We start from the raw sequence: 27568 nt of genomic DNA, 5'->3' as shown, positions 1-27568 counted from the left end.
TTGTCAAATAAATTTTACGATCTAAATATTCAATTTTAACTTAAGAATATATTCGAGAATTGAATGCTATTTTTGATCTTTTCGTATCGATTTTCCCCTTAATAAAGATAAGAACAAATCTGACCTTCCTTTCATGTAAACACATTTTTTTTATTTATTTACAGTTTGATTTTATTTTATTTTTCTTATTTTTTTAAAATTATTTATTAATAAGCAATCAGAATTTAAGTTTTTAACATTATTCTCTGACTGACGACTTCCAAATTTTTGTAACACCAACAAGAATGATACATTAATATAGATGTACACACCCATGGTAATGTAATACGTGGCTCTTTTCCGCATACTTTCGAATATAATAATTATTTATCATAAAGATCTCACTGTATAATCGATAATTTAATAATAGTATTTTTCTTACTTTGCTTTAAACCTTATAACACATAATAGCAATATAATTCAATATAATTAATAATTAATAATTTATTTAATCAATTAAAAATTAATAGCCAATTAATAAACATTAATAATTAATTAGCCTCATTCTTTTTATGTTTCTTTCTAAAAGATTACAGAAGATTCTTAGCCCACGTAGTCAAGCAATGAGGAAGCAAAAGTGCATAAATATTCTTTTTGGCTTATTAACGATTTTTCCTATCTGCAATCACGGCGCTATCAAGTAACTTACCCGGAATTTTTTATCAAGTAAACTTTCGAAAAGATATTTCAAAAACAAAAGCCGTAATCAAAAACCTAACGACACTTTTATGATATAATGTGAATACAAGCTTTCGATTGCGATTTCAGTTTGAATAAGATTGGTGCAGTTAATCTTGAGAAATGATGCATATTGAATTACATGATAGAATTGTGGCATTTTCCATTTTTTTCTATAATTTCCAGGTTCAGACTCACGTACGTACGCTCGTACACATAAACAGGAAGCGATTTTCTCTCTCAACTGGTGTTCACGTCGCGCATGTTCGATTATTCGCTATAATGTGGAAAACGCTTTAAAAGATAAAATCACATATCATCATATGGATGATTATGCATATGTGAGATTAGAAGAGTTACGCGGAATAGTGCAGCAAACGAGAAAAAAATACTACAGTGATTAAAGATTATAAAAGTATCCCAGAATGGTGCAAACAAGAGAAGTAATTTTTTCTAATATATTTATTGACCTCATTAAAAATACCTGACAATTGTAAAAAATACGCCACATAAAAAATATGCTAATTTGTATGGAACAAAAAGCTTAAAAAATATTTATTCCTAAAACTCAGAAAATAATACAAACTGAAAACAATTTTCTCCAAAAGTATCTTCTAAAAAATAAAAAGTCAAAACCAAATATGAAATCAATAATTATAATTAATCGAGTATTTAGAAGCAATTAAATTTGTCAGAGTATGTAATTTGAAATAATATTTGTCATAAAAATATTATGCACAGATTTTTTTCCATAAAATTAAAATGCATTTTATATTTATTAGGAGAGATTTGTTTTTAAAATAAATTTAATTTTTGTATGATAAATATTTTGTATAATATATAAAATATCATTATTATATAATAAATTTTCTTGCAAATAGTAAATATTATAGTTTTATTTAACCTTTAATGCGCCATAACGTCGACTATATCATTGCTAATTTTGAATTTAAGTGTTCTGTGCTAAATTGAAACTGTTGTTTTGAAATTAGGCCGTGGACTAAACGAGTTAAGACTAAAGTGACAAACAAAAACTTGGCCTGCCTGCACTGAAAAAATTATTTTTTTGACTGCCACCAAAATATTTAGTACACACATTTTGGTTGACGGTATAAAATATTTTACTTATACTAACCATATTTATCATAGAGAAAACAAAATTCAAAAATTCATTAAAATTAGCGCAATCAAATTATTTGCTTAATTTCTTTAGTTTTTCTTTACAGGCAAATTATAATCTTTAGAAAACTTTATTATTAAGTAATATTTAAAAAATTATTATTAAGTACATTTATCTTAAAAAGAAGTGTTTAATAAAAATTTATAATTATATATATATATATATATATATACACACACACGCGCGCGCGCGCGCACACACACACACATACTGGGTGTTAAAAAAGTCTGGACACGGTCGAATATCTCGATAAGGAAGTTTTACTAGAAAGTGTTTCAGACAAAAGTTGTATGGCTTCGAGGGGGACATAACATGGTACCATTGGTTTGACCTTGAAGAGTTATTTGAAGGTCGCGTGAAGGTAACCATCAACTTTTTAAATGGGACACCCTATATGCTTTTGCATATTCTTGTAGCTCATCTCGAGAGCTTTCCAAAACACTATAATTAAGTTAGTTTTCGTTAAGTACTTCCCAAGTTATGAGGCTTGAAATCATTTCTTAATTTTACATAAACCGTAAAATACTTTGTAAAATATTCATTTTTCGATTATCTTACCTTAATACTTTTATGTACAAAATAATGAGAGGAATCAATTGGTGTAAAGAAAATATATAGTTATTTTTAACAAAAAATATGTAATTGTTAATTGCAAATTACATATTTTTTCTTCGAAACAACTATGTTTTTTCTTTACACTAATTGATTCCTCTCATTATTTTGTACATAAAAGTATTAAGATAAGATAATCGAAAAATGAATATTTTACTAGATATTTTATTGTTTATATAAAATTAAGAAATGATTTCAAGCCTCATAACTCGGAAAGTACTTAATGAAAACTAACTTAATTACAATGTTTTGGAAAGCTCTTGAAATGAGCTACAAGAATATGTAAAAGAATATAGGGTGTCCCATTTAAAAAGTTTGAGGTGACCTTCACGTAACCTTCAAGTGATTCTTTAAGGTCAAACTAATGACACCATCTTATGTCCCCTTCGAAGCCATACAACTTTTGTCTGAAACACTTTCTAGTAAAACTTCCTTATCGAGATATTCGACCGTGTCCAGACTTTTTTAACACCCAGTATATTTACATGTTAACATCTTGTTTCATTAAAGTATAAAGTATATGTACATTATAGAATACGCATTTTTTAGTCTGTTTTTTATTTCTGTTGCCGGGTGTTTGTTAAACTTGCGAGAGTGAAATAATTGATTTACGATGAAAGTGTCTTTAACCTATATTACACAAATTGTTGCATTGTTGATTAAGGCTACAGTCAAGCATGCGCTACGAATAGTGAATCTAGAATGGATACGCTGGCAGCAACAAATTATTTCACATAGAATATAGCTCGACGTTCGGCCCCTCGATCCTCGACTGTTCCACAGGAACGCTGAGCTATACTCTCTATGCGAGATAATTTGCTGCTGCCAGCGTATCCATTCTGGCATCACTGTTCGTAGTGCACGTTTGATCGTAACCTAAAACAAGGACGGACTCGTCTCAACATTCGACTGTTTATACTCTCACGATCTTATTGTTAGTCGGCGATAAAAAAAGTGTGCATTCCACTCATTCCAGTGTAATAAATAATTCAATATATTTCGTCGATTTAGAACACATTTTTGAGAGATTTAGTGTATTTACAGTCCCGGACAAAATGATAGCACACGTGTGCTATCTTTCATTGCTCGGAAACTACGTAGAATTTTCCAAATGTAAGAAATAGTACATAATGATTACGACGCAAGAAGAAGGAATGTTGTTATTAAACAAGAACGTCCTTACTAATATTCGCAGTTCGCAGGAGAAACACGTAAATATAGAGGGCGAAATGATAGCACACTTAAACTTTATGTTGACGTTATTCAGTAGTTTGTGGCTTGTCAAGCTGTTAATAACAAGCATCGCGTCATACACGATTAGTTATCATTATGGGCCGCGGAAATAAATTGAATGAAAGTGAGATTAGAAAAATAATTGAACTAAAGAATCAGAATCTGAATGTTTCTCAGATTGCGAAAATTATCAACAGAAGCCGGAAAGTAGTGTATAATTTGTTGAAAGATCCGGAAAATTATGGAAAGAAAAAGAGTTCTGGAAGGCCACCAACCTTATCAGAACGAAACAAACGGGCGATTATTCGAATTGCGTCAAACTCGGCATTAACATCACGCGAAATTGCTTGCCAAGCAGGTGTTACAGCGAACATCCGAAGCGTACGTCGTATTCTTCAGAGGTGTAAGTTTATCCAACGACTGAAGATGAAACAAAAGCCCCCACTAACAAAATAACATAAAAAGGATCGGTTAACGTTCGCAAAAGATCGAATTCAGTGGAAGAAAAAATGAAAAAGAATTCTTTTCACAGATGAAAAGAAATTCAACCTAGACGGTCCTGATGGATTTTCATATTATTATCATGACCTACGAAAGGAGAAAATCGTGAAACAGCGACGACAGATGGGTGGTGGCGGTGTGATGATCTGGGCCGGAATCGGTTGCAGAGGCAAAACTGATGTACAATTCATTAATGGCAAAATGAACAGCAAAAAATATATTGAGTTGATATCTGAGCAAATAAGTAAACATGCACAGAACATCACAAAAGGCAATTTCATCTTTCAACACGATAATGCAGTCATACATAAAGCCAAAATTGTTAATGCATATTTTACATCTCAAAAAATTGAAGTTTTGCCTTGGCCTGCACGCTCACCTGATTTGAACATTATCGAAAATTGCTGGGGTGAACTTGCACGTGCTGTATACAAGAATGCAGTACGATAACATCCACGACTTAAAAGTATCTATCGTGAAAGTGTGGGACAATTTATCTCAGGAGTTGATAAGAAAACTTTTTAAATCATTACCCAATCCAATGATTGAATTCGTTGAGAATCAGGGAGGTTATACTCATTATTAATTTTCATATTAATTGTGCTTTAATAATAAATTTCTCTATAGATTTTGAAAATGTGCTATCATTTCGCCCTCTGTATTTACGTGTTTCTCCTGCGAACTGCGAATATTAGTAAGGACGTTCTTGTTTAATAACAAGTTCCTTTTTCTTGCGTCGTAATCATTATGTACTATTTTTTACATTTGAAGAATTCTACGTAGTTTCCGAGCAATGAAAGATAGCACACGTGTGCTATCATTTTGTCCGGGACTGTATTGACCGATACGGTTTAAATAATTGTAAATGAAAACAAGGCTAGATTTAAGTTTAATCGTTAAACAATATTAATTTTCTTTAATTCTTTTATTCGTATCTCATGTTTTAGAGGAAGACATTGATAAAGAAGCTTTTCTGAATATAAGTGAAATTGAAATAGCACGAATAATAACTACGATTGGAGAGATTCGCTGTTTTCTTGAGAAAAGGAGATTATTGATAGACAGTATAAAATTGATAAGATAAAAATTTTTATGCTTTTCGAAATATTAAAAAACAATAAAGAATGAATTAAATTGTAAATGTTTGGAAAAATTAATATCTGCTACCTTTATAGGAAAAATTACTAATAGTATCAAATGACGACAATGATGATAATCAATTGATACAGTTACAATGTCAAAATAATGAAAAAGAGCCTCAAGAATCAAATAAGCAAAAAGAAGCAAGATTTTTTAAATTATCCTGTAGTTTATTAGTTTATTAGTTTATATAGTTATTAACCTGATGCACAACCTTCGGTATGTTTAATAAAATATTTCTTTTCTTCAAAATTTGAATAACTAATAAAAATAAAGCAATAAATATTATAAAACAATAAAATATATAAAATGTATAAAAAATATATAAAATTATAAAATATATATATAAAATATTTAAAATAGTTATATATAAAAATATAAATAGTTATGTATAAAAATATATAAAAAAAATATATATATATAAATAAAAAATCGAGTTGTAAACAATAAATATAAAATATAATTACTTAATTGAAAGAAATGTATTTATTAATGCTTTTGTTTTGTTTTTTTAGACATCGTGTGCACAAAGAAATCCCTTGAAAGATAAAACAACACAAATATTAAACACAACTTCAATTGATGACTTTCATAGTAAACATTATAACACTGGAAATATATTAAACGATTCATCAGATGAATGTACGAGTACCGAAGAAGATAATAAAAATTCAGCACTAAAGGAATGTGATAATATTAAGGAAAGTGGGTTAGAAAAAAGTAATAACAATCAGAACAAATCTAACATTTCATACACCTTAAATCATTCTACATCAATTCAAAATGCGGTAATGTTTTCATGCAAAATACAATTTTATAAATATTTTATTAATTTTATAAATATTTTACAAATTTTATAAATATTTTACAAATATTTCTTTTTAGCATTTTAATAGGATTTGAGAAAACTGTTACTAAGTTTTATAGATGGACAAATTATTATAAAATTTTATGAAAAGCATAACATACTCGATGAAACCAAACGTAGGAAGTTGACCGAACTTTTTGTTACTCAATTTATGTTTGCAAAATCTGTGGACGGGACAGAAATGTAATTGCTAAATATACATACATATGTATATATAAAATATTTATTCTATATTTATATTATTAATATATATATCATATAAATGTATTCTAATGTTCGTAGAGTTCGTTTGTTGAATGCTGATTTTGACATTTTATCGAAAAAGATCCAGAATTTGTTTCCAAATGAGCAACAGGCATTTTATTATGTTCCACCAAAATCTCAAGGACCTTTCCAAAAAATATCGAAAGGAAAATTACCGGATTTTTACCGAAATAAACTTGATGAATGTCGACAAATTGGACTTATAGAAAGAAAACGAAAGAGAACTACTGAAAACATTAGTAATTCAGATATTGAACTAAGCATTAATTCTGAAGGTAATAATAGAATATATGTAGTTAGTTCTGTAAGTTATATTTTTTTAGATACGTTACAAATTTAATTAATATTACGATATATCTTGTAAAAGATTTTTAAGTTTAAAACTAAATTATTAAATTAAAATATAAATATAGCTAAACATGTTTGCGAAATACATCTGCAATGGTTGCGGTATAAAATACAGCACCTTGATCGTCTGTAAAAAAACATTGGAATGGATCTCGTGAACTGAGACATCAAAGTTTTATAAAACAAAAAGGAAATGTTTATGACATTTTTAATGAATACCCAGTGCTCAAACAAGAATTCAGTTACATGCTTGTATGTAATGAAAAATTTATTTTTACATATTTCTTTTTAAAAATTTGTATTATATATGTAGTTTCTTTTTTCAGTTGGATGCTGATTATAATGCTTTAATTAATGAAAAATCTAATATTTACAACGAATGGCCCGAACTATCTAAAAAATTAGAAACATTATTAGAAAATTGAATCGTAAAAGATAAAACTTTTGCGAAGCAACTTGAAGAGATCCAATTATATGAAAAAGGAGATGGTAATAAAATATTTAGTATATGATTAAAAAAAAATTAATTTCATTATTATTTAATTATGTTGAACAGAATGCAGAGATGCTGCATTGATTTCTTTAATACCGGTATTATGTCCTTCCAATGCGATTAAAGATACCAGAAAGATATGGCGACCTACTATAGCAGAATCAATGGATGCTTTTATTTGTCATATTAAAGTGAGAAATTTGTTTAATCAACATTTTGTTATCAGATTCTAATGAAATCGATTAAATTTCATCTTTATATAAGATGATGTAAATACTAATTAAAAATTAATAATAATAATAATTTAAATTTATAGGTTCCAGGGGAATTAGAAAGAATAAAACGTCGAAGACAAGAGAGAGCCATTAAACAGAAAGAAACTCTACAGCCATATATAATTGCAATAGGCTCACAATTAACTGCAATTGAGACATTTTATATCATCATTAATGATATAATGTATAAAATGGAAAATGTGTTAAAAGCTGTTGATATCCTGTACAAGATTTTTCAAGTTCTTAATGTCAAATATCCATCCGCCTGTGAACAAGTTTGGCTTTTTATACAAAAATATATTTATGGGCGAACAATAGAATGGGATAAGTATGACAAATCTGTCATGAATTTAATCAATCTTTTGAACAGACTTTAAAGACAAAATATAACATATGATATCAATTTAGATTGAGAATTTGATTTATCATTTATTACAATAAAAGAAAGAAATTTTCGTTAATATAAAATTTTGATATTTATGCATTCATTAATTGATTTAATAATAATTGATTATGTTCAATTTGTAATTTAGTTTAACACAATTTTAAGATAATTGTCATTGTGTTAAATTCTATATTAGGGATGCTAAGTTTATCGATATTTATCGATACTATCGACAAGCACTAACAGTCGATAGTTGTCGATAAGGAAAATAATTTATCCATGACTATCGATAGTTTTCATGTAGGATTTCTGAACACGGCCTTTGACGGTAACATTGTGTAAAAACCACGACTCGATGCCATTGTATATCGACATGTAGTGATGCGTTTCAAATATTATTGTCTTTCGCTTTTGTTGTCTTTCGCTACTGTCGTCTTTTGCTCTTATCGTCTTACTATTTATTATAATTAGTAGACAACGGATATATACTAAACATATAATATAAATATATAATATATATAAACCACCTGCAATCTAGAGAACCTAAAATTAAAAAAAATAAACAAACAATTAATAAAATTATCGATATTTGTCGATAGTATCGACAAGGATTTTGAAAACTATCGATAGTATCAACAAGCAAATTGTTTCGATATTTAACATCCCTATTCTATATATTTTATTACGTTATAATTCTATATATTATATTATGTATAGTAGTTTGACTGTTTCCAAAAATATATAGGTTGAAATGTCGTTAAGCGTTAAATGTAGTTATAAAAGTTTAAAAGTAATATTGATATGTATATGTGTGAATTGCTTTCAAGCTATTTAAAATCTTATTTTCTATTTTAATAAGTTTCTTTTTTTAGAAGTAAATAAATAAATCTTGCGTTTGTGATTCTATCATTCATGATGTTCCGTTGCCACTTATGTGAGAGAGGATTCAAAAATATTGATCTGTTTATTCGTCATTTTTCTGTAATTCACAAATTTGAAACATGTATCAATCGTTTCACATGTATGCAAAATGACTGTTACCGCATTTTTCAAAATATTAATGTTTTTAAAAATCATTTGATTATTGATCATTCAGAAGATAATCAAAGATCTTTAAATGTATTAAGAATTTCTGCTGTTGATATACCAGCCCCAAGTGATAATAGTAACAGAGATTTTGGTCTTACTTCCGACTCATTTGAAAGTGAACAAGAATTTATTAATGATTTTGACAATACTGAACAGAATCCTATTGACTTAAAAAAATAATTACAACATAAAGTTGCAAAGTTTGTATCTAGTTTTTATAATGAATTGTCAATGAATAGAACGCATGTGCAAACGATTGTTGATTCTACACGTACATTTGTCAACAAAATAATATTTTCATATCTGAAGCCAAATGTTCTAAATTTTACCAAAAATGTCGATGCAATCCAGTATAATATTGAGCAAGTCTTCAACTTATTTGAAAATCCATTCGATTCACTTGATTCAGAATTCAAACGATTTAAATACTTTAAAGAACGAGGTACTTTAATAGAACCAGAATCGTACGTAATTGGACAACAAACTATTGGTAAAAAAATTGAATCAAATTATGTAATTGTACCCACTAATGTGACCGGTCAATATGTATCTATACAATCAGTTATACAAAAATTATTTGCTCTACCTGATTTCTTACAACAAATTTTAAACTATATGCAAAGTTTATCATTAGAATCGAATGGAATTTCAAATATAATTCAGGCTGAATTATTCAAAAAATTACAACAAAAGTATCCAACCAGAATAATTATTCCTCTTATATATTATTATGATGAATTTGAAGTGAATGACCCACTTGGCTCAAAAACTGGCACTCAAAAAATTGGTGCTGTATATTATTCTTTACCATGTATACCTCCAAATGCTCAATCTCATCTTGTTAATATACGGGTTGCATTATTATTTAATAGTAATCATCGAAAAGATTTTGGCAATAGAAACGTCTTTAGACCACTCATTAAAGAATTAAAATTTCTACATACGCATCCAGTTTACACGACGAATGACAATATCGATATTTATGTAAATTGTCTCTTATTTGTAGCAGATAATCTTGGTCGTCACGAAATAGGTGGTTTTGTTCAGTCTTTTTCAGCCAATAATCCATGTTCAGTGTGTAAAATATCTCGTAACGAATTACTGAGTGCAACTTATGAAAAACCCGAACTTTTACGTAATATGGAAAATTACAAACTTGATGTTGAAAAAAATGATGTTAGTACATCTGGAATACAGGAAGAATGTGTATTTAACGAAATAGAAGATTTTCATATTTTGGAGAACAGTGCCCTTGATATCATGCATGATATTTAAGAAGGAGTTTGCGAATACGATTTGTCTCAAATTTTATTACACTACATTGTAAATTTAAAGTATTTTACACTTCAAGATCTAAATGGTCGTATCGGAGCTTTTGACTTTGGCGTAAGTGAATTGAGCAATCGAATTCCTTTTTTGAAGAGAGAAAAATTAAATAATTATCGTTTGGGTTTTTCTGTATCTCAGGTAATACGTTTTATGAAATATTTTGGCCTTATTATTGGCGATCTTGTGCCTCCAGATGATTCTCATTGGAAACTGTATTTTACTCTTAGAGCGATAATTGATATTTTAAACGCTAGATCATTTTTATTGCAAGAAGTTGAATATTTGCAATGTTTGGAAACGGAACATCATGAAATTTATGTTAGATTATTTGGAAACACTTTGAAAACAAAACATCATAATATGTTGCATTACACACGACTTATGCTTCGTGTAGGACCTCTAGTGAATCTTTGGTGTATGCGTTTCGAAGCAAAACACAAAGAGTTTAAGATAGAATCACATATAATTACTAGTAGAAAAAATTTACCACTTACTCTTGCTTTGAAACATTTATTAAAACTGAATGATAGATTACTTAATGAAATTTCATTATCTGACGAAATGTTACTCGGACCAAGTATTTCTACAGATGCTATATATTTTTATCCTCATTTTAATTTATTTAAAGAATATTTACCAGAAACTTACACAATTGTGTCATGGATTAAAATTCAAAGCATTTTATTTAAGCCAAAATTTGTGTTAACCTTAAGTGTAAAAGATTTATTACCTGTTTTTGGGATGATACATTTTATTTGTTTAAATAATGTAAAAAAACCGTTTTTTATTTTACAAATTTTAGAAACAGTTTTTCGAGACATTTATATGCCTATCGCGTTTCATTTTCAACAAAATGGAAAATTTTTGAATGTTATAATATTAAATCAATTATTAACTATAATGGTGTTACTTCTTTAGTAAAATCGGCTGATGCCGATTATTTTGTAATAATGCAAGAATAAAATTCTACCAAAAATGGTTGTTATTATTATATTTTTATTTAAGATAAGAAAAATATTTTAGTTGTAAGAACTAAATACAAGGAACCAAATTTTTAGTTGGAACAATAAAATATTTAGTTGATCATATATTAACCAAATTATTTGGAACGGTTTACCAATTTTTGATTATGTCAACAAAATTGTTTTTTCAGTGTGGATCGTAACTCATAAATTTTTATAATTAGTAAATATTATAAATATTTAAAATCAAGATTCACGAATTATTTGGTTTTAACCACTTTAGTTCCAAGCTTATTTGACAAAGCTTATAATTATTTTAATAACAATTAAATAAAAATTTTAAATTGGAAATCTACTTGGTCGATTTTGAAATGGAGTAACAGTTAAATAATCTTTATTTGCAATAATATCTTTGACAATAATGCTATAATGATAATAATGCTATTTTATATATCATACAAAATATTGATCATACAAAAAGTAAATTTATTTTGAAAAACAAGTTTTTCTTAGTAAAAATAAAATGCGTTTTATTTTCATGAGGAAAATCTATGTATAATATTTTTATAAATATAAAATGGCAAATATTATTTCAAATTACAGATCTTCACAAATTGCTTCTAAGTACTTGGCTAGTTATAATTACTAATTTCATATTTAATTTTGATTTCTTACTTTTTACAAGATGCTATTTAGGAGAAAATTATTTTTAGATTCTGTTATTTTTTATTTAAATATTAAGGAAAAACAATTTTTATAAGCTTTTATGTTTTACATATTACAGTTTTTATGTACATAGGATAAATTTTATCTTCATATTTTTTTACTTTCTTTTTAATGGGATAATATTTTCTAAAAGTCTTAAAAGAGATTATAAGAATATGCAATAAAAAATAAAGGATTAAAATTAAAAAAATTCATGATGATTTTATCCTGACCTTTGCACCGTCAAGATCAAACTGAGGACTAAATAGATTTTTTTAAACCTTACAACCTTCCTTTTGTATTAAACATTTTTTTAGAACATTCATGTTTTTCGAAATATTTCCCGATCTTCTTGAGACAGCCTGTACACAATACCTTGTAAGAGACACGCATATGCCTAAGTTTAATACGTAATATGAGATTCGTAAAGTTTATTTTCTTCTTTATATTCTTGAATTCTGTAGTACATTGCACATAACGAGCGCTAAATTGAGAATCATTGAATCGAAATTGGGAATTAATGTGATGGAAACTGTTGTGGAAATTCAAGTTAATTCATCAATAAAAAAGTTTGACTAGTTAAAATGTTTTACACAAAATTGCCATATAATTCTACATATATTCTTATTATATTTTACCTTTCATAACACGAAAGGTAAAGTATAATTCATTCATTAACATTACACTTTTCAAATATAATACAGTAGAATACTAATAGTGAAAAGATTACTAATAAAGTAGTGCAAAGATTAAGACAATTTATCCATCCAAGGAAATTACATGCCAGACGTCGTATTTGCTGAAAAATGATATATATAAACAATATTTCAATTACAGAAAAGGAAATAAAAGAAAATAAAATTTTATTTATTGCTCATAGAATATATTGATTCATTGACTAACATATTATTTATAAGATTTATAATTGATTATTATCTTCATTAACTACTTCCTACTAAAATTAGTATAAAAATACTTATACATAAAAAATTGCTTACCAATATGTTATGTATTGGATCCAGTGGATGCGTAAGGCGACATATCCCTCTGCCAATATTCGAGAGATGTGGTAGCCCCGATTTCCTCATATAAAAATATTTTATCGATTGACCATTTACTGTATAACTGAAAATATTAAAAAAATTATTATTTGTACATGTATGTATACATCAGATAGGTTGAAAAGTTCTAGTGCTAAAATTGTTACTAACTATATTGGTCCCGATAGGATTGTCATTACAGGACCAGGTATATAAGTCAGACAACGAAGTACACCAAGACAACAAAGTACACCAAGTCTTCTAGCTACGCTGTGATATATAAGAGACAATAGACATCCTTGGTAATATGCTAAAATCTATATTATAAACTTTTATTAGAGAAAAATTATATTGAAAATTTATAAGATATAAAACACATAGTTTGCACAGTACATAACAGTTATAATTTAATATAATAAAAATAACTTACATATTTTATAAATTTTTCTTCGACATCTAATGTTACCAATAATTGATGTACATTTAAATCAGAAAATATAATTTCTTTAAGAACACATACAATCGATTCGGCTTCCCCGAAATTCCAGAAGTTATCGTTGATATTGTTATCTCTCCATAAAGTAAATTGCTCAGAAGACGTCGAGAATATTGAATGTGTAGGATTTTTAAATTTAAGGAAGAATAATACTTTTTGCGCAATATCATTTAACCATGTATCAATGATTGAGTAAGATATATTTGGTTGAAAATATTGTGCGATAATAGTAATTTGCTTTTCTAAAAGCAGCTTTTCCTTTGGCATGTATATAAATTTGGTTTGCTTGTATACTAACCGATACTGTTTTAACCAATGATAAATTTGGCCGAAATAGTATTTAACTGTCAAATTAGAATCGTGCCTGAAAAAAATTTACATATTAATTGTACCTATTAATTGTAATATTTACATTAATTTATAATGTTAGCAGCAATTTGGTTTATTAAATTTTACCATGACAATTGTGCAGAAATAATTCTATTTATATCATCTAAGATAAAACGATAAATTATAGAATGTTCAGCTGTGGAACGCAGAAGTCTATTCAATTCCATTTCTTTGATATCCGATAAGTTATTATAGGACATTAGTGACACATAATGCCGTAGTTTTTCGATACATTTTACACCTTCTTCTAAATGGTTAAAAATTTTCTCTCGTTTTTTTTTGTTATATATTCTTTTCGACAAGGGAAATCTAAAATGAAAAGAATATTTTTCAAAAATATGTTAAACAACAAACATCAGTAATAAATTATAGACAATATTTAATTTTCAAAGTATTATATTTTTTAATTATATATATACAGGGTGTTTTATTTTAATTGTGCATCCCGATTAATATCGCAGAAAGTGGTCGGATAAAAAAATATTTTAGACAAAAATTGTAGGGTTCGGAGAGGGAGATATCTGATGGTGACATCGGTTTGACCTCGAATGTACGTACCAAAGTCATATAGAATTGAACTTTGCTTTATTAAATGAAACTCCATATTTTCTATTACATATTCTTGCAGCTTATTTCGCGAGAGCAGCTTATTTCGCTCTTTTTAAAGCAATATTATAAAATGTTTTTTGTTAATTACTTTTGTGAGGCTTGAAAGAATTACTTAATTTTATATAAACCATAAAATATCTCGTAAAATATTTATTTTTCGATTATCTCATTTCAATACTTTTATACACAAAATAATGTGAGGAATCAATCGGTGTAAAGAAAACATAATTGTTTTTAAGAAAAAATATGTAATTTGAAATTATTAACTATTACAGACTTCTTTTTTAAACAGTTTTCTTTGCATTAATTGATTCCTCACATTATTTTATGCATAAAAGTATTGAGATAAGATAATCGAGAAATGAATATTTTACGAGATATATTTTATGGTTAAAATTAAGAAATTATTTCAAGCCTCATAACTTGAAAAGTACTTGACAAAAAATATTTTGCGCGTGTGTTGTTTCTCCGTTATTTGGACTGATTCTGTTTGATGGTCAACCAGCTCCAGACTACTGACCTTGACATGCATTTTCCCGTGCTTAGTATTACCCATGATGAACGACGTAGACGTGGCGGGTTTTCATCCCTTTGGAGTGCTTGACTTATGTACCCTTGCCTCTCACAATTCGGGGTGCTTGATTTACACACACGCACACACAGAGAGAGAGAGAGAGAGAGAGAGAGAGAGAGAGAGAGAGGGAGAGAGGTGAAGGGCGGTTTGGAGTCACGAAATACGCACACTGTATGGGGGTGGAAGCTTTTTACTTTAATTATTAACTTTGGAACACTGTAACTAAGTGAAAAATGATCCAATTTCAAAAAATAAAATACCGTTGTATTCGTCTCAATGCCAGCTACAACATTCACTAGAACAAAAAAATCGATTGCCATTTAAAAAAATGGTCGCCATGCAGAAATCTCGAAAGTGTCGCCACCTACAATTAAATTGATATGACCAACTTCTGCTCCCCTCGGAACCATAAAACTATTGTCTGAAACATTTTTCCCAATCTCTTTTACTTTAAGAGATATTCAGCTGCATCACTTAAAATGACACATCCTGTATAAGTAAATATTGAAATATAAAAAAACGCTTGAAACAATGAATGTAAGAAAGAAACATCTTTATGAATATTAATATAGATAAATATTGAGTAATCACATTATTACAAATCTTAATATTAAAATATGAAAAATCGTGATAGCACTTTTATTTAATCTCGTTTCGTATGTGTTTTACGCTGTAAAATATGCAATAAAATCTCGCATTATTTAATTTAATTTAATTTCATATTATGTTTCATATTATGAATGAGAAATCAAGTGGAAAATAATTGTATAGAGATATTTAGGTTTACGCATGCCATTAAAAATAAAAATAAAATCTGTTTAAATATTTTAGAATAAAATAGTATTTAATTTTTACAATCTACAAATAGACAAAATTGATTGCATATAATTAAGTTTTACAACATTGTAAATATCATAAAGTTTGAACAGAAAATTTCAAGAATAAAATACCTGTAATTTTATGAGTTCCAGATATTCTATTATACAGGGTGACCCATTTTAACTTAGGCAGCCAAATAACTCGAAAAATAAGCACACTACGAAAAAATGTTTAGAATCAAAATTTTGTCATTTCGAGGGGGACGTACAATGACGTTAAAATGAGCCCCCCCCACCCCTCCCCCTGGGCGGTGAGGGGGGGCAAGTTTGAAATCTTAAATGGGAACCCCTATTTTTTATTGCATATTCGGAATCTTTGGCTAAAAACACATACAATTTGTCTGAAACATTTTTCTCGATTCATGATAGATGGCGCTGTAATCGACGAAATTCAATTTCTTCGATTTCTCTTACTGAGAACCCATGCTTACGATTCTGCAATAAATTAACAATAAAAATACCACGTTTTCATTGTTAATACTCGAAATTAGTCTTAAAACAAACTTCTCATTATTTTTTATTACTCATTAATTACTTCTCAAGAAACTGCTTTTAGCGTAACCCAGGAACAACGTCGTGGACGTAGCAGTTTTCTGTTCCCTTCGGGGTGCTTGATTAACGTGAGTCCCCTCGCCTCTCACAATTCGGGGTGCTTGAACGTGTGGTAACCCAGCCAGTGAAGGCAAGGTCGTGTGGTGACCCAGCCAGTGAAGGCAAGGTCGTGTGGTGACCCAACCAGTTAAGGCAAGGTCAAGTAGTGACCCAGCCAGTGAAGGCAAGGTCGTGTGGTAACCCAACCAGTTAAGGCAAGGTCAAGTAGTGACCCAGCCAGTGAAGGCAAGGTCGTGTGGTGACCCAACCAGTTAAGGCAAGGTCAAGTAGTGACCCAGCCAGTGAAGGCAAGGTCGTGTGGTGACCCAACCAGTTAAGGCAAGATTGCATTGTTATCAGCTCTCTCCGCATGGAGGAGATGCTCAAAGTGTGCACCATTATTTTCTAAGGATAACAGTAATCGACAGCGAAAGTTACGTTGTACATTTTCTAGCATTAAAGGAGTTATAGCTTCACAAGCTCTTCTTATTCTTTCCATCATATTCAATCTTGTCGTTGGAGCTTTACTATACACTGCATCTTTAACGTATCCCCATAAAAAGAAATCAAGGGGGTTCAAATCCGGTGATCTCGGAGGCCACAGAACTGGTCCACCCCGCCCTATCCACCGATTTGGGAACCTTTGATTCAAAAACATCCGTACAATACGAGCATAATGAGCAGGAGCACCATCTTGTTGATACCATAAATTTAGTCTAACTGCAAGGGGAACATTCTCTAGGTATGCTGGCAAATCATTTTCGAGGAATTCTAAATACATTGGACTATTAATTGGACGTTCAAAAAAATGAGGTCCAATGACTTGGCCATTGCAAATGCCTACCCATACATACAAACTCCAACGATGTTGATTAAGCACCTCACGATACCAATGTGGATTTTCTGGTGACCAATAGTGGCAATTATGCCTATTGAGACTACCATTGCTGATGAATGTTGCTTCATCACTGAAACAAACATTACTAAAAAAATCTGGATTCTGATCTAACATCTCAAGAGCCCATCTACAAAATTGTACTCTGAGTACGTAGTCGGCCTCACTTAATTCCTGTACCAGAGTAATATGATACGGATGGTAATTGACTGATTGTAACAATCTATGTGCCGTAGTTTGAGGGATTCCCAGTTCTCGTTCTATTTGACGGGTACTAATATGGGGATTTTGATGAACCATAGCCAAAACTGCGAGCAATCTAGGGTCATTATTATTATGAAGTCTATTCCTTCGCCTTTCGCGATGAAGTGGATTATTACGAGATCTCCTTTCAATGTTTATAATTTGTTGATCAGTAGGATGGCGGCGATTTGGGAATCGCTCCGCATAAGTACGGGCAGTAAGTCTGTAATTTCTACCACATTCGCCAAAGGTTATAAGAATATCGACTACTTCTGTAGGCGTATAATTTGCCATTTTACCAGAATTTTATCAGAGTACAAATGTTAAAAAAATACATAAACACTTGTGACTTTGGCACTAAATGGACAAAATTTTGGAGGGATACTTAGAGGAACTCCATCAGATGGAAAGTCCAAAATGTCTCGGTACTTTGGACCATTCAAGTTGCCTAAAGGGCAGGTTACGCTAAAAGCAGTTTCTTGAGAAGTAATTAATGAGTAATAAAAAATAATGAGAAGTTTGTTTTAAGACTAATTTCGAGTATTAACAATGAAAACGTGGTATTTTTATTGTTAATTTATTGCAGAATCGTAAGCATGGGTTCTCAGTAAGAGAAATCGAAGAAATTGAATTTCGTCGATTACAGCGCCATCTATCATGAATCGAGAAAAATGTTTCAGACAAATTGTATGTGTTTTTAGCCAAAGATTCCGAATATGCAATAAAAAATAGGGGTTCCCATTTAAGATTTCAAACTTGCCCCCCCTCACCGCCCAGGGGGAGGGGTGGGGGGGGCTCATTTTAACGTCATTGTACGTCCCCCTCGAAATGACAAAATTTTGATTCTAAACATTTTTTCGTAGTGTGCTTATTTTTCGAGTTATTTGGCTGCCTAAGTTAAAATGGGTCACCCTGTATAAGTCTTGAAGAAATAAATGCTCGTATCGATGCATCCTTATGGATATTTAGAACAATGCAATAAACCGTGTGCTCTAAAACTTGATAAGAAAAGTATAAACATTGGACAAAAAGCCTCTCAAGCATGGTGTCTTGAACGCTTTTTGCCACTGATTTTGTGCAATGATATTTATATTAATCAAAGAAGCAAAGATTTGTGGCGTGTACTTACATCTTTTTTAGAAATAATGAGTATAATTTTTTCTACAAAAGTCACTGTCTCTTTGACGTATTATTTGCAAGAACTAATATCTGAGCATTTAAAATTATTTAACATAATATTTCCAGGGAATATTATACCAAAACAACACTTTTTATTGCACTATCCAAGAATAATGCGTTTAATGGGTCCCGTTGTTCATATGTGGACAATGCGATTCGAAAGTAAACATAGCTTTTTTACGAGAATTTCTAGTAATGTTTGTAACTTTAAAAATATTTGTAAAACATTGTCAACAAAACATCAACGACATTTTTGTAACTTGTGGAGAACAACTGATGTTTTTAACAAAGTAGAAATTGGACCAGACAAATTACATAAAACATCAGAATTGCCAATGCTAAAAGACTTAAACATTACTGAGGACGTGCATTTCCTAAACTGGGTATAGTATATTGCGGCATAATGTATCGCCCAAAATTTTTTGGAATTGTTAACGATTTACAAATTTTTTGGCAAATCAAATTTGTAGTTCAAACAGAAGATGACATATTTCTCATATTATCTGAATGGCAAACATTATCCTTCTCAGAACAGTTTCAGGCTTATAATGTTTGTGCCTTTACAGAGGAACATGATATAATATGTAATATGAAAGAACTGACTTATCCTCAGTCTTATGAACTGCATAGTCCTCTTGGATTGATTAACAAAATGTATATTGTTCCTCGATATCATATTTTTTAAATACTGTTACATTATAAGATCTTACATTAAGTTAAAAAAAAATACTACTTAAGGTTATTATTTTCTTAAATAAATATACCCAGCAAACACATATTATAACAATTGTATAACATTGGAATAAAAAATTATAATAACAGTCCCACACAGCACATGATATCGTACGAATATTCTATATTCATTCTGTGAATGTACGTACTGTACGTAATATACTGAGAACATCTCTATAATATCTTGTGTAGTATATTATTTTTCGTATATTCACAGGATATTATCAGAACATCTTGTGTAGTATATTATTTTTCGTATATTCTCGTATATTCTCAGAATGTACTTTTAATATCTCTTATAGTATATTATTTTTCGTATATTCTCATAATATACTATTGAATTACGCGCATTTTTACTTATGACCGGATATGTATGCCATTTTGGATACGTAATTTCCGCTATTGCCGTCATTTGTCTTTTCCTTCTTCTTCTTCACTGACCACGTGCAAGTGCTATGTGCAATCTGGTGCAATTATATTACGATTGTGATTAATCGCAGGTAATCCTTTTTATTTTCAAATAAATTAAATGTAAAAAGGGTATTTTATAAAAGCTATTCAATGATTTATTAATACTTCATAATTATAAACACACAAATTAACCTCATTAATGCAAATTATAACCTCACAATCGAATATTATAATGTATCAAAAATATGTATTTTTATGTGAAATTCTTATTATTATGTTACAGCATTTGCACAAAAAAGGACGTCATTATCAATTGTCGTATATTATATCAATTATCATTTTGTGATCTCTGCAGAATCTTTCTAAAGAAAAAGTATCTCCGCATACACACATATATATATATATATAGATGGGATATGTAAAAAATAAAAGTAAAACTCTGGATTCGCAAAAATCAAGTGAGTTTTATAACATATTTTAATTATATAGTGTGCGATTAAGTAAGAGCTAAGTTATTACTGCAATTAATTTTTAAAATGATTTTAAAAGTTAATTGCAGTAACAACATAGAGCTTATTAAATATATGTTAGATATTAAATGTATTCTTATGTGAAATTATTATTATATGTTACAGCGTTTGCACAAAAAGAACATTATTATCAACTTCGTGATCTAATACTTTCTGGGAAATAAGAAAAATTATATACATATATATACGTGGGATATTTACAATATATATTTAAAACAAGGAAATATAAACTGCGGACTCAACAAATCACAACAAATCAAGTAAGATTTAATGATATTTTTTAGTGTAAGTAAACTAGCTGTTATTGCAATTACTTGTAAAACGATTTAAAATTACTAAAGTCTTATTTAAATTCACTACTACACTAAATTATTTTATATTTTACAAAAATGTTTACGTATCAAATATATAATTATGTATATATAATTTAACTGGAAAGTACTAATTAATGCTAATGTTAGAGGCAAAATGAATTTAAAAATAACTAAAATTTATTTATTAAATTACTTAGAAATGTTCCAATTGTTTTATATGTTTATAGTTTTAAACGCTCATCTGTATACATATATTGTAGAAATGAGGTCGAAATTTTTTTTTCAATATTTAACTTGAAATTTTAAAAAAATTAAAGAAATTTTATTTATCAATAATTCATAAACAATTTTAAAAACTTTTCCAGGTGCAGTAAGAAAATTGCACAGCAATGCTACAGACGAACAGATTTCAGCTCCAATAAAAATATGGTTGGCTCATGCCAAAGAGCGTATGCAGAGACAAACATTGAATAGTGAAAAGGACTAAAATAGTACTTCGTTGAATTTTTCTTCAGTCTTTTCTTGAATCTTTATAATTTATAATTTGTTTTGAGTTATTGTTGACAACGTTTATAATTACGGTGATTATCCGTCCTTTATTTTAAGTAGCTATTCTTTAGATTTATTCATTTTTCAAAACTCACACACACAATTTTGTCCTAAGTTTTCTTTTGTTTTATCAGTACTAAAATTTTTTTAGTGAATGTTATAATGTATGTAAACTCTTTTATATTCATTAAGAAGAATTCTATGAAAATCTCGCCGGTGGGTGCTGGGACTGTCAATTTTTAAATGACAGAGTCCGCACCGACGAGATTTTTAGAGTTTAAATATATATATAATATAGCTAAACATATAAACTATAAAAATGTCATGTTTATGTAAATGTTTAATAGTATGTGTTAAAGTGTTTCATATATATAAAGTATATTATAAATATATAAAAGAATAAAATTTTATAATAAATAATAATAAGTAAAATGTTTATATAAAAAAATATAAAAGTGCAATTATATGTTCAAATAATATATGTGCAATTATAACATATATTTAAGAAATTTGAATAAAAAGATTTTATATGTGAACAAAATGTTAATATTTTACACCAATAATCCATTTATAGTATAAATATAAATGGATTATATATATATGTACCGTAAACACTCGAAATCTGTTTTTCCGTATACTTAGTAGTCAAAATTTGTATATTTTTACTAGTAAGTATATGAAAAAACGGATATGGGGTGTTTACGGTAACATATATCATTTATATTTATATATAAAATATAGAAAATATAAGTTAATCTATAGAATGTCTTGAGTATATTATTAGTACATTATTAGTACATATATGTATATACCAATGTCATACTCAAGACATTCTATAGATATACTTATTATATACTAAAAGATATTTTCAGTATGTACTGAGAAGCAGGAAAAATCGGACATAGTAGCATTCTTAGTACATACTCAGTATATCGCAGTATGTATTTCGAATGTTCCTGGAACATACGCAATATACTTTTGTGATATTCTCAGAACATTCTCGGAATTTACATGTGCTGTGTGGGGTTGTTATATCTTTATTATCTAATATTTATATAACTCAAAATGGTTAATATTATATAATATAATGTTATATTTATATATCCCAGCAAGTACATATTACAACAATTATATAACATTGAAGTAAAAGATTAATAACAGATGTTATATCTTTATTATATGGTATTTATATAATTCAAAATTGTTCATGTTATATAAAATAATCACATATATATATATATAAAACCAGCCATTCCCTTATATTCGAAATTTATATTTCTTTATTTGCATATTTTACTCAGAGCTATAAATTAAATTTCGCAACTTATTGACGCATATGCGCGGGATTTTTTCCTATATATATGTATTTCGTGATAATGATTCGTTCTTATAGGCTTCTTCCGCAGAGCAAAGGGAATATAGAAGTGTAGTCGTGGCGTCACCAGCAGCTGACTTATCGGTGTTAATTTATCGACCTAATTATCGGTCCCCGCAAAAAAATACGCTAAGTCGATAAAGAATATACGTGCGCGATTTATCACAATAATCAGAGGTATTAAATCAGAAATAACATTAAAATGATATTAATGTATAGAAAATGTAGTATTTTAAATAAAATATTAGATTTTCTATATATTAATATTATTTTAATGTTATTTCTGACTTAATATCTCTGATTATTGTGGTAAATCGTGTGCATACATTCTTTATCGACTCAGTGTAATTTTCTGCGGGGATCAATAATTAGATCGATAAATTAACGCCGATAAGTCAGCTACTGAGGACGCCACGGCTACACTTCTACGTTTCTCTTACCCCGCACGAGGAGCCGAGGAACGAATCATTGTCGCGGAGTGTTCTGTATTTAAAATACACGGGATTATAGGAAATCCAAGGCGCATGTGGTATAACGTCGTAACATTCTTTTGCGTCGACTAAGAACAAATGATGATCAATCGCCATATTGATCACTACCGTTCTATTGTCGAGCTTCGAGTTTTTCTCTTCGAGCGTTCACACAGTGCGCAATTAGTGGATTGTTGTTGTTCTTCGTGCTGCCCTGAAGCAGATTTTAGTCAGCGGATTTTCATCAGAAAGCTGGAGTAAGGAAAGTATAAATATTAGATATTAAAAGCATTAGATATATATCGAAAGCATTACAATACTACAGAATTTCATAGGTTATGGTAGATCACAGAAATTAATTTTTTGCACACAAATTTTATTCGTGTAAAATAAATATTTCCAATTACGTTGTCACGCGCGTTTAATTTAATTAGTAAAGTTTTATACGTTTTTAATCTTTATTATGAACTATTTATATATATTTTATTTAACAGCTATTTTATAATATTCAAATAATATTAGATTTTGAATGTTTTCACTTTATATTAGTAATTTCTCAATTATTCAGTGATATTAGTTTATTTGTTTTTGCTACATCCATTTATTATTATTCATTGTATTGATGTTCTGTGATACATTGTCAGTTCATTCATTTGCTTAAAATTACTTAGTTTGCGTATATGTATATTATTTGTTTCATTTAATAATCATCAATATTCACATATGTTTTTATTATAATTAAATTTAACCAATAATATTTTATTCCTTGGATATTTAGGAAGTTTCATCAAAGCATCAGTATTCAAAATTTCCATTTGATTTTCATATTTATAATGTTACAGTAGCTCATCATTAATTATACCAACATTTTAAAGTTGCTTATTTTAAGTTATTTTAAGTTTGCATGTACATTTATGTCTAGTTTATTTAATTCTTGATGTTTGTTCGCACATTATTTGTTCATTTCTTTGTTTATAATTAGATGGTTATTTTTACGTAAAATTATTATTCATTTTATTTACTAATTGATATTTGCATATAATTTTGATTCTTATGATATAAAATAGTGATATTAAAAATAGTGATTAATTTATCAGAAAAGTTAATTCATCAGTTTTTATTAAATTCTTGTCCTTATATGTTCATACTTGTTCTTTATGTATTTATATATATATTATATATTATGTATTTATGTCTATTTATATATATTCTTATATTGATTCTTTCTACCTAAACTCTACTTTATAAACTTTATCACAAAATCATTCATGTTGCTAACTATTAAAGCTTAATTATTTGAAAATTTATTGTTCTGATTTTAATAATTGAGATTCAGTTATCAAAATGCCGAAAACATATCATCATTTATCAAAAAGGCGTAAAAACCAATTAATTTCACTTCATATTTCTCAATTAGAGAAGGCAACTACATCAAATGTTTCCAAAAAACGTTTTAAAACTAATTCTAATGTAGAAATGATCTGCAATGACTCTAATTCAGAGATTACGAAATTTTCCAATGAAACTTGTACCAATACTTTTCTTAATGATAACATTTTAGATTCATCCAATAATATCTCAAATTTGTCAATGAATAATCATAATTCTTCAATATGTAACAATTTTGACATTCCAGTTGCATTAAATCAAAACGATTCTTTATTATCTAATTTTCCTACCGAATCAATCGATTTTAATAATGAGATCTCCTCAGAACAGGAACAAAATTTTAGTTTACAAGAAGATTTGCAAATGTTAGTTTCTAAATGTTGTATTCCTCAAGGTACTGTAGATAAACTTCTTCTAATTCTGCGGAAACATGGTCATGATGATTTACCTCAAACATGTAGAACTTTAATGAAAACACCACATAATACTTTTCAAAATATATCTTCTCTTAGTGGTGGAAGATACATTCATTTTGGATTGGCTTCAGGAATAAAACGTTCTATATTAAAATATTGTAGAACCATGCCTCGTAAAGTGAAAATAAATATTAATATCGATGGCTTACCATTGAGTAAAAGCTCAAGTAGCCAATTTTGGCTTATTCTTGCATCAATTGAAATTAATGACCTTTATACCGAGCCTTTTACAGTTGGTATGTTTCACGGAATGTCAAAACCGAAAAATGTGAATAATTTTCTCCGTCCTTTTGTTAATGAAGCACAAATTGTTCTTCGAGAAGGTGTATTATTAGATAATGATTTCCATTGTAAAATCTTATTAAATGCAATATTATGCGATGCTCCTGCAAAATCATTAATTACTTGTACGAAGGGTCACACAGGTTATTTTTCATGTTCAAAATGTACACAAGAAGGTGATTTCGTATGTAATCGAGTTATATTCCCAGAAATTAATTCTACATTAAGAACGAACGAATCATTTCGTAGTCGTAATCAAGATGAGCATCATATAGGTGATTCAATTTTAGAAAATCTTCCTATAGATATGATTTCACAAATTCCTCTCGATTACATGCATCTTGTTTGTTTGGGTTCAAGACGTTTATTACAATTTTATGTCAGGGGTAGGAAAGGTATAAGATTATCTAATGCTGCAATTGATTCCATCGACAAACACTTACTCGACACAAGAAAATTTATAATTAAAGAATTTTCAAGATTACCAAGAAGTTTATTATATATTGACAGTTGGAAAGCTACGGAAGTTCGCCTTTTTTTGCTTTATTTAGGTTTAATTTTATTAAAGCCCTTTTTGTCTCATGATTATTATAATCATTTTTTATCATTAAGTGTAGCTATTCGTATATTTGCAGATCCAGAACGATGTTTAGTTCTTAATGATTTCGCACATTCTTTGATAATCTGGTTTATTTCAAATTACAAAAATGCTTTTGGACTTGAATATCTTTCACATAATGTTCACAATTTAGAACATCTTGCAAATGATGTTAAAACTTTAGGGTGTTTAGACGCTTTCAGCTGTTTTAAATTTGAAAATTACATGCAAAAGATTAAAAAACGAATAAAAAATTGTGGCAAACCATTAGAGGAATATTCTAACCGAATTTTCGAATTAAACCGACTTCCACCCGAAAAATGTTATTTAAAATCATATCCTATTATTCATTTAAAAAAAACAGTTAAAGATAGTAATGATATATCTTATTTAGAATTTAATGGCTTCAATATTTTCACAAAAGAAAATGAAAATTGTTGTTTGTTGAACGACAATTCTTTAGCTTTTATTTTAGAAATAATTTTGGATAATGATGTTCCATATATAAATGTAAAGCGAATTTTACTTACCGAACCATTTTTTAGTATTCCATGTGATTCTAAAGAATTACTGGGCATACAAATTTTTACGGAAACAAGTCCGTTTAATATTGAAAAATTGCCGGCAACAAATATAAAAACAAAATGTTTGAAATTAAAACATCTTGAGTTGCAGAACACATTCGTTATAATTCCACTTTTGCATGCACGCACATAATAATAATAATTATTATTTTGATTCTCGTTATTCTCGTCTTGCGATGATTTTGTGTTCTTTTAACGGACTTAATTAAATTAGAAACAATATTTCAGTGTGTTATTTTAAAGAATGATCCGACGATACTTTTTAGGATTAATTTTTATATGATTGTTATGTAGATCTGATTTTAATTGAAGTTGTTTTAATTGGATATATTTTGAATGTTATACCTGTAGCTTAGATTATTAAGGCGATTATAAGTATTTGTTTGTGCTTCCATATTCATTTTCTGCTTTTCATAAAATAATCTATCAAGTTTCATAGTAATTTTAATTATTCTATAGTATATTGTTCTGCAAATTACTACAAATTTAAGAAGTGTACTTTTATCTTTATTAAAAATATTGTACAATATTTAACATTGCGAGTTTATACTATCAAAAATTCATAGTGTTTCTTGTGAGGGCATTTATATGGATTATATATTGTGCTGAGTCATTATACTGTGTAAATCTGTAATATATGTATATATATATTTTTTTTTCAGAAAAAATGTCCGAAAAAAAATTGTACGCAGTTGTACAATTTTTAAGTGATGAATCCTTCTCGGAGGTTCCAACAAATTGGATTCAACAAGGAGATGAAGAAGATGATTTTATTTATTGGTGGCCTAACACAAAAAATATCAGTTCGCTAATTGAAAATCGAACTGAACCGGATAAGAAATCATGGTCAACTTTTCACATT

At 28.6% G+C, this 27568-nt stretch overlaps 3 protein-coding genes and 2 long non-coding RNA genes across 6 annotated transcripts in view; 4 read left to right on the top strand and 1 right to left on the bottom strand.

Moving 5' to 3' along the window:
• The first annotated feature begins 5913 nt into the window (after positions 1-5913).
• LOC145977638 (uncharacterized) lies at positions 5914-7249 on the top strand. The gene is made up of 5 exons (XM_083109716.1): positions 5914-6171; positions 6269-6434; positions 6534-6790; positions 6929-7115; positions 7190-7249. The coding sequence occupies exons 2-4, from the start codon at positions 6403-6405 to the stop codon at positions 6994-6996; spliced, it is 357 nt and encodes a 118-aa protein (XP_082965842.1). The 5' UTR covers positions 5914-6171; positions 6269-6402; the 3' UTR covers positions 6997-7115; positions 7190-7249.
• LOC145977639 (uncharacterized) lies at positions 7242-7968 on the top strand. Its single transcript, XR_014440596.1, has 3 exons — positions 7242-7352; positions 7420-7547; positions 7673-7968. It is a non-coding gene; the product is annotated as an uncharacterized LOC145977639 (long non-coding RNA).
• A 4746-nt stretch (positions 7969-12714) lies between these two features.
• Positions 12715-16238, bottom strand: LOC145960661 (uncharacterized). 2 transcript variants are annotated; one of them, XM_083081406.1, is made up of 6 exons: positions 16161-16238; positions 14094-14336; positions 13572-14001; positions 13313-13458; positions 13100-13226; positions 12715-12900 (listed from the first exon to the last, which is right to left on the bottom strand). In XM_083081406.1, the coding sequence occupies exons 2-6, from the start codon at positions 14225-14227 to the stop codon at positions 12769-12771; spliced, it is 969 nt and encodes a 322-aa protein (XP_082937532.1). In that variant the 5' UTR covers positions 14228-14336; positions 16161-16238; the 3' UTR covers positions 12715-12768. The 2 variants fall into 2 exon arrangements, with proteins under 2 accessions (XP_082937532.1, XP_082936730.1); XM_083080604.1 differs by lacking the exon at positions 16161-16238 and adding an exon at positions 15157-15688.
• A 3821-nt stretch (positions 16239-20059) lies between these two features.
• Positions 20060-22073, top strand: LOC145961751 (uncharacterized). Its single transcript, XR_014435750.1, has 4 exons — positions 20060-20228; positions 20423-20597; positions 20775-20929; positions 21349-22073. It is a non-coding gene; the product is annotated as an uncharacterized LOC145961751 (long non-coding RNA).
• A 1157-nt stretch (positions 22074-23230) lies between these two features.
• Positions 23231-27568, top strand: part of LOC145960015 (uncharacterized) — a 7321-nt gene continuing 2983 nt past the window's right edge. Inside the window, exons 1-2 of the mRNA XM_083079485.1 lie at positions 23231-23634; positions 27369-27568. The exon at positions 27369-27568 is cut by the window's right edge and continues 19 nt beyond it. Of these exons, the coding sequence (XP_082935611.1) occupies positions 27374-27568 (195 nt within the window). The 5' untranslated portion in view covers positions 23231-23634; positions 27369-27373. The remainder of the gene's footprint in view (positions 23635-27368) is intronic.

The sequence above is a fragment of the Camponotus vicinus genome, unplaced genomic scaffold, assembly GCF_025532165.1.
Source record: "Camponotus vicinus isolate PSW18456_S1 unplaced genomic scaffold, iyCamVici1.0 SCAF_1, whole genome shotgun sequence".
Taxonomy (NCBI): Eukaryota; Metazoa; Arthropoda; class Insecta; order Hymenoptera; family Formicidae; genus Camponotus; species Camponotus vicinus.
The sequence above is the reverse complement of the archived record's forward strand: the minus strand, read 5'-3'. Positions and strand labels throughout refer to the sequence as shown.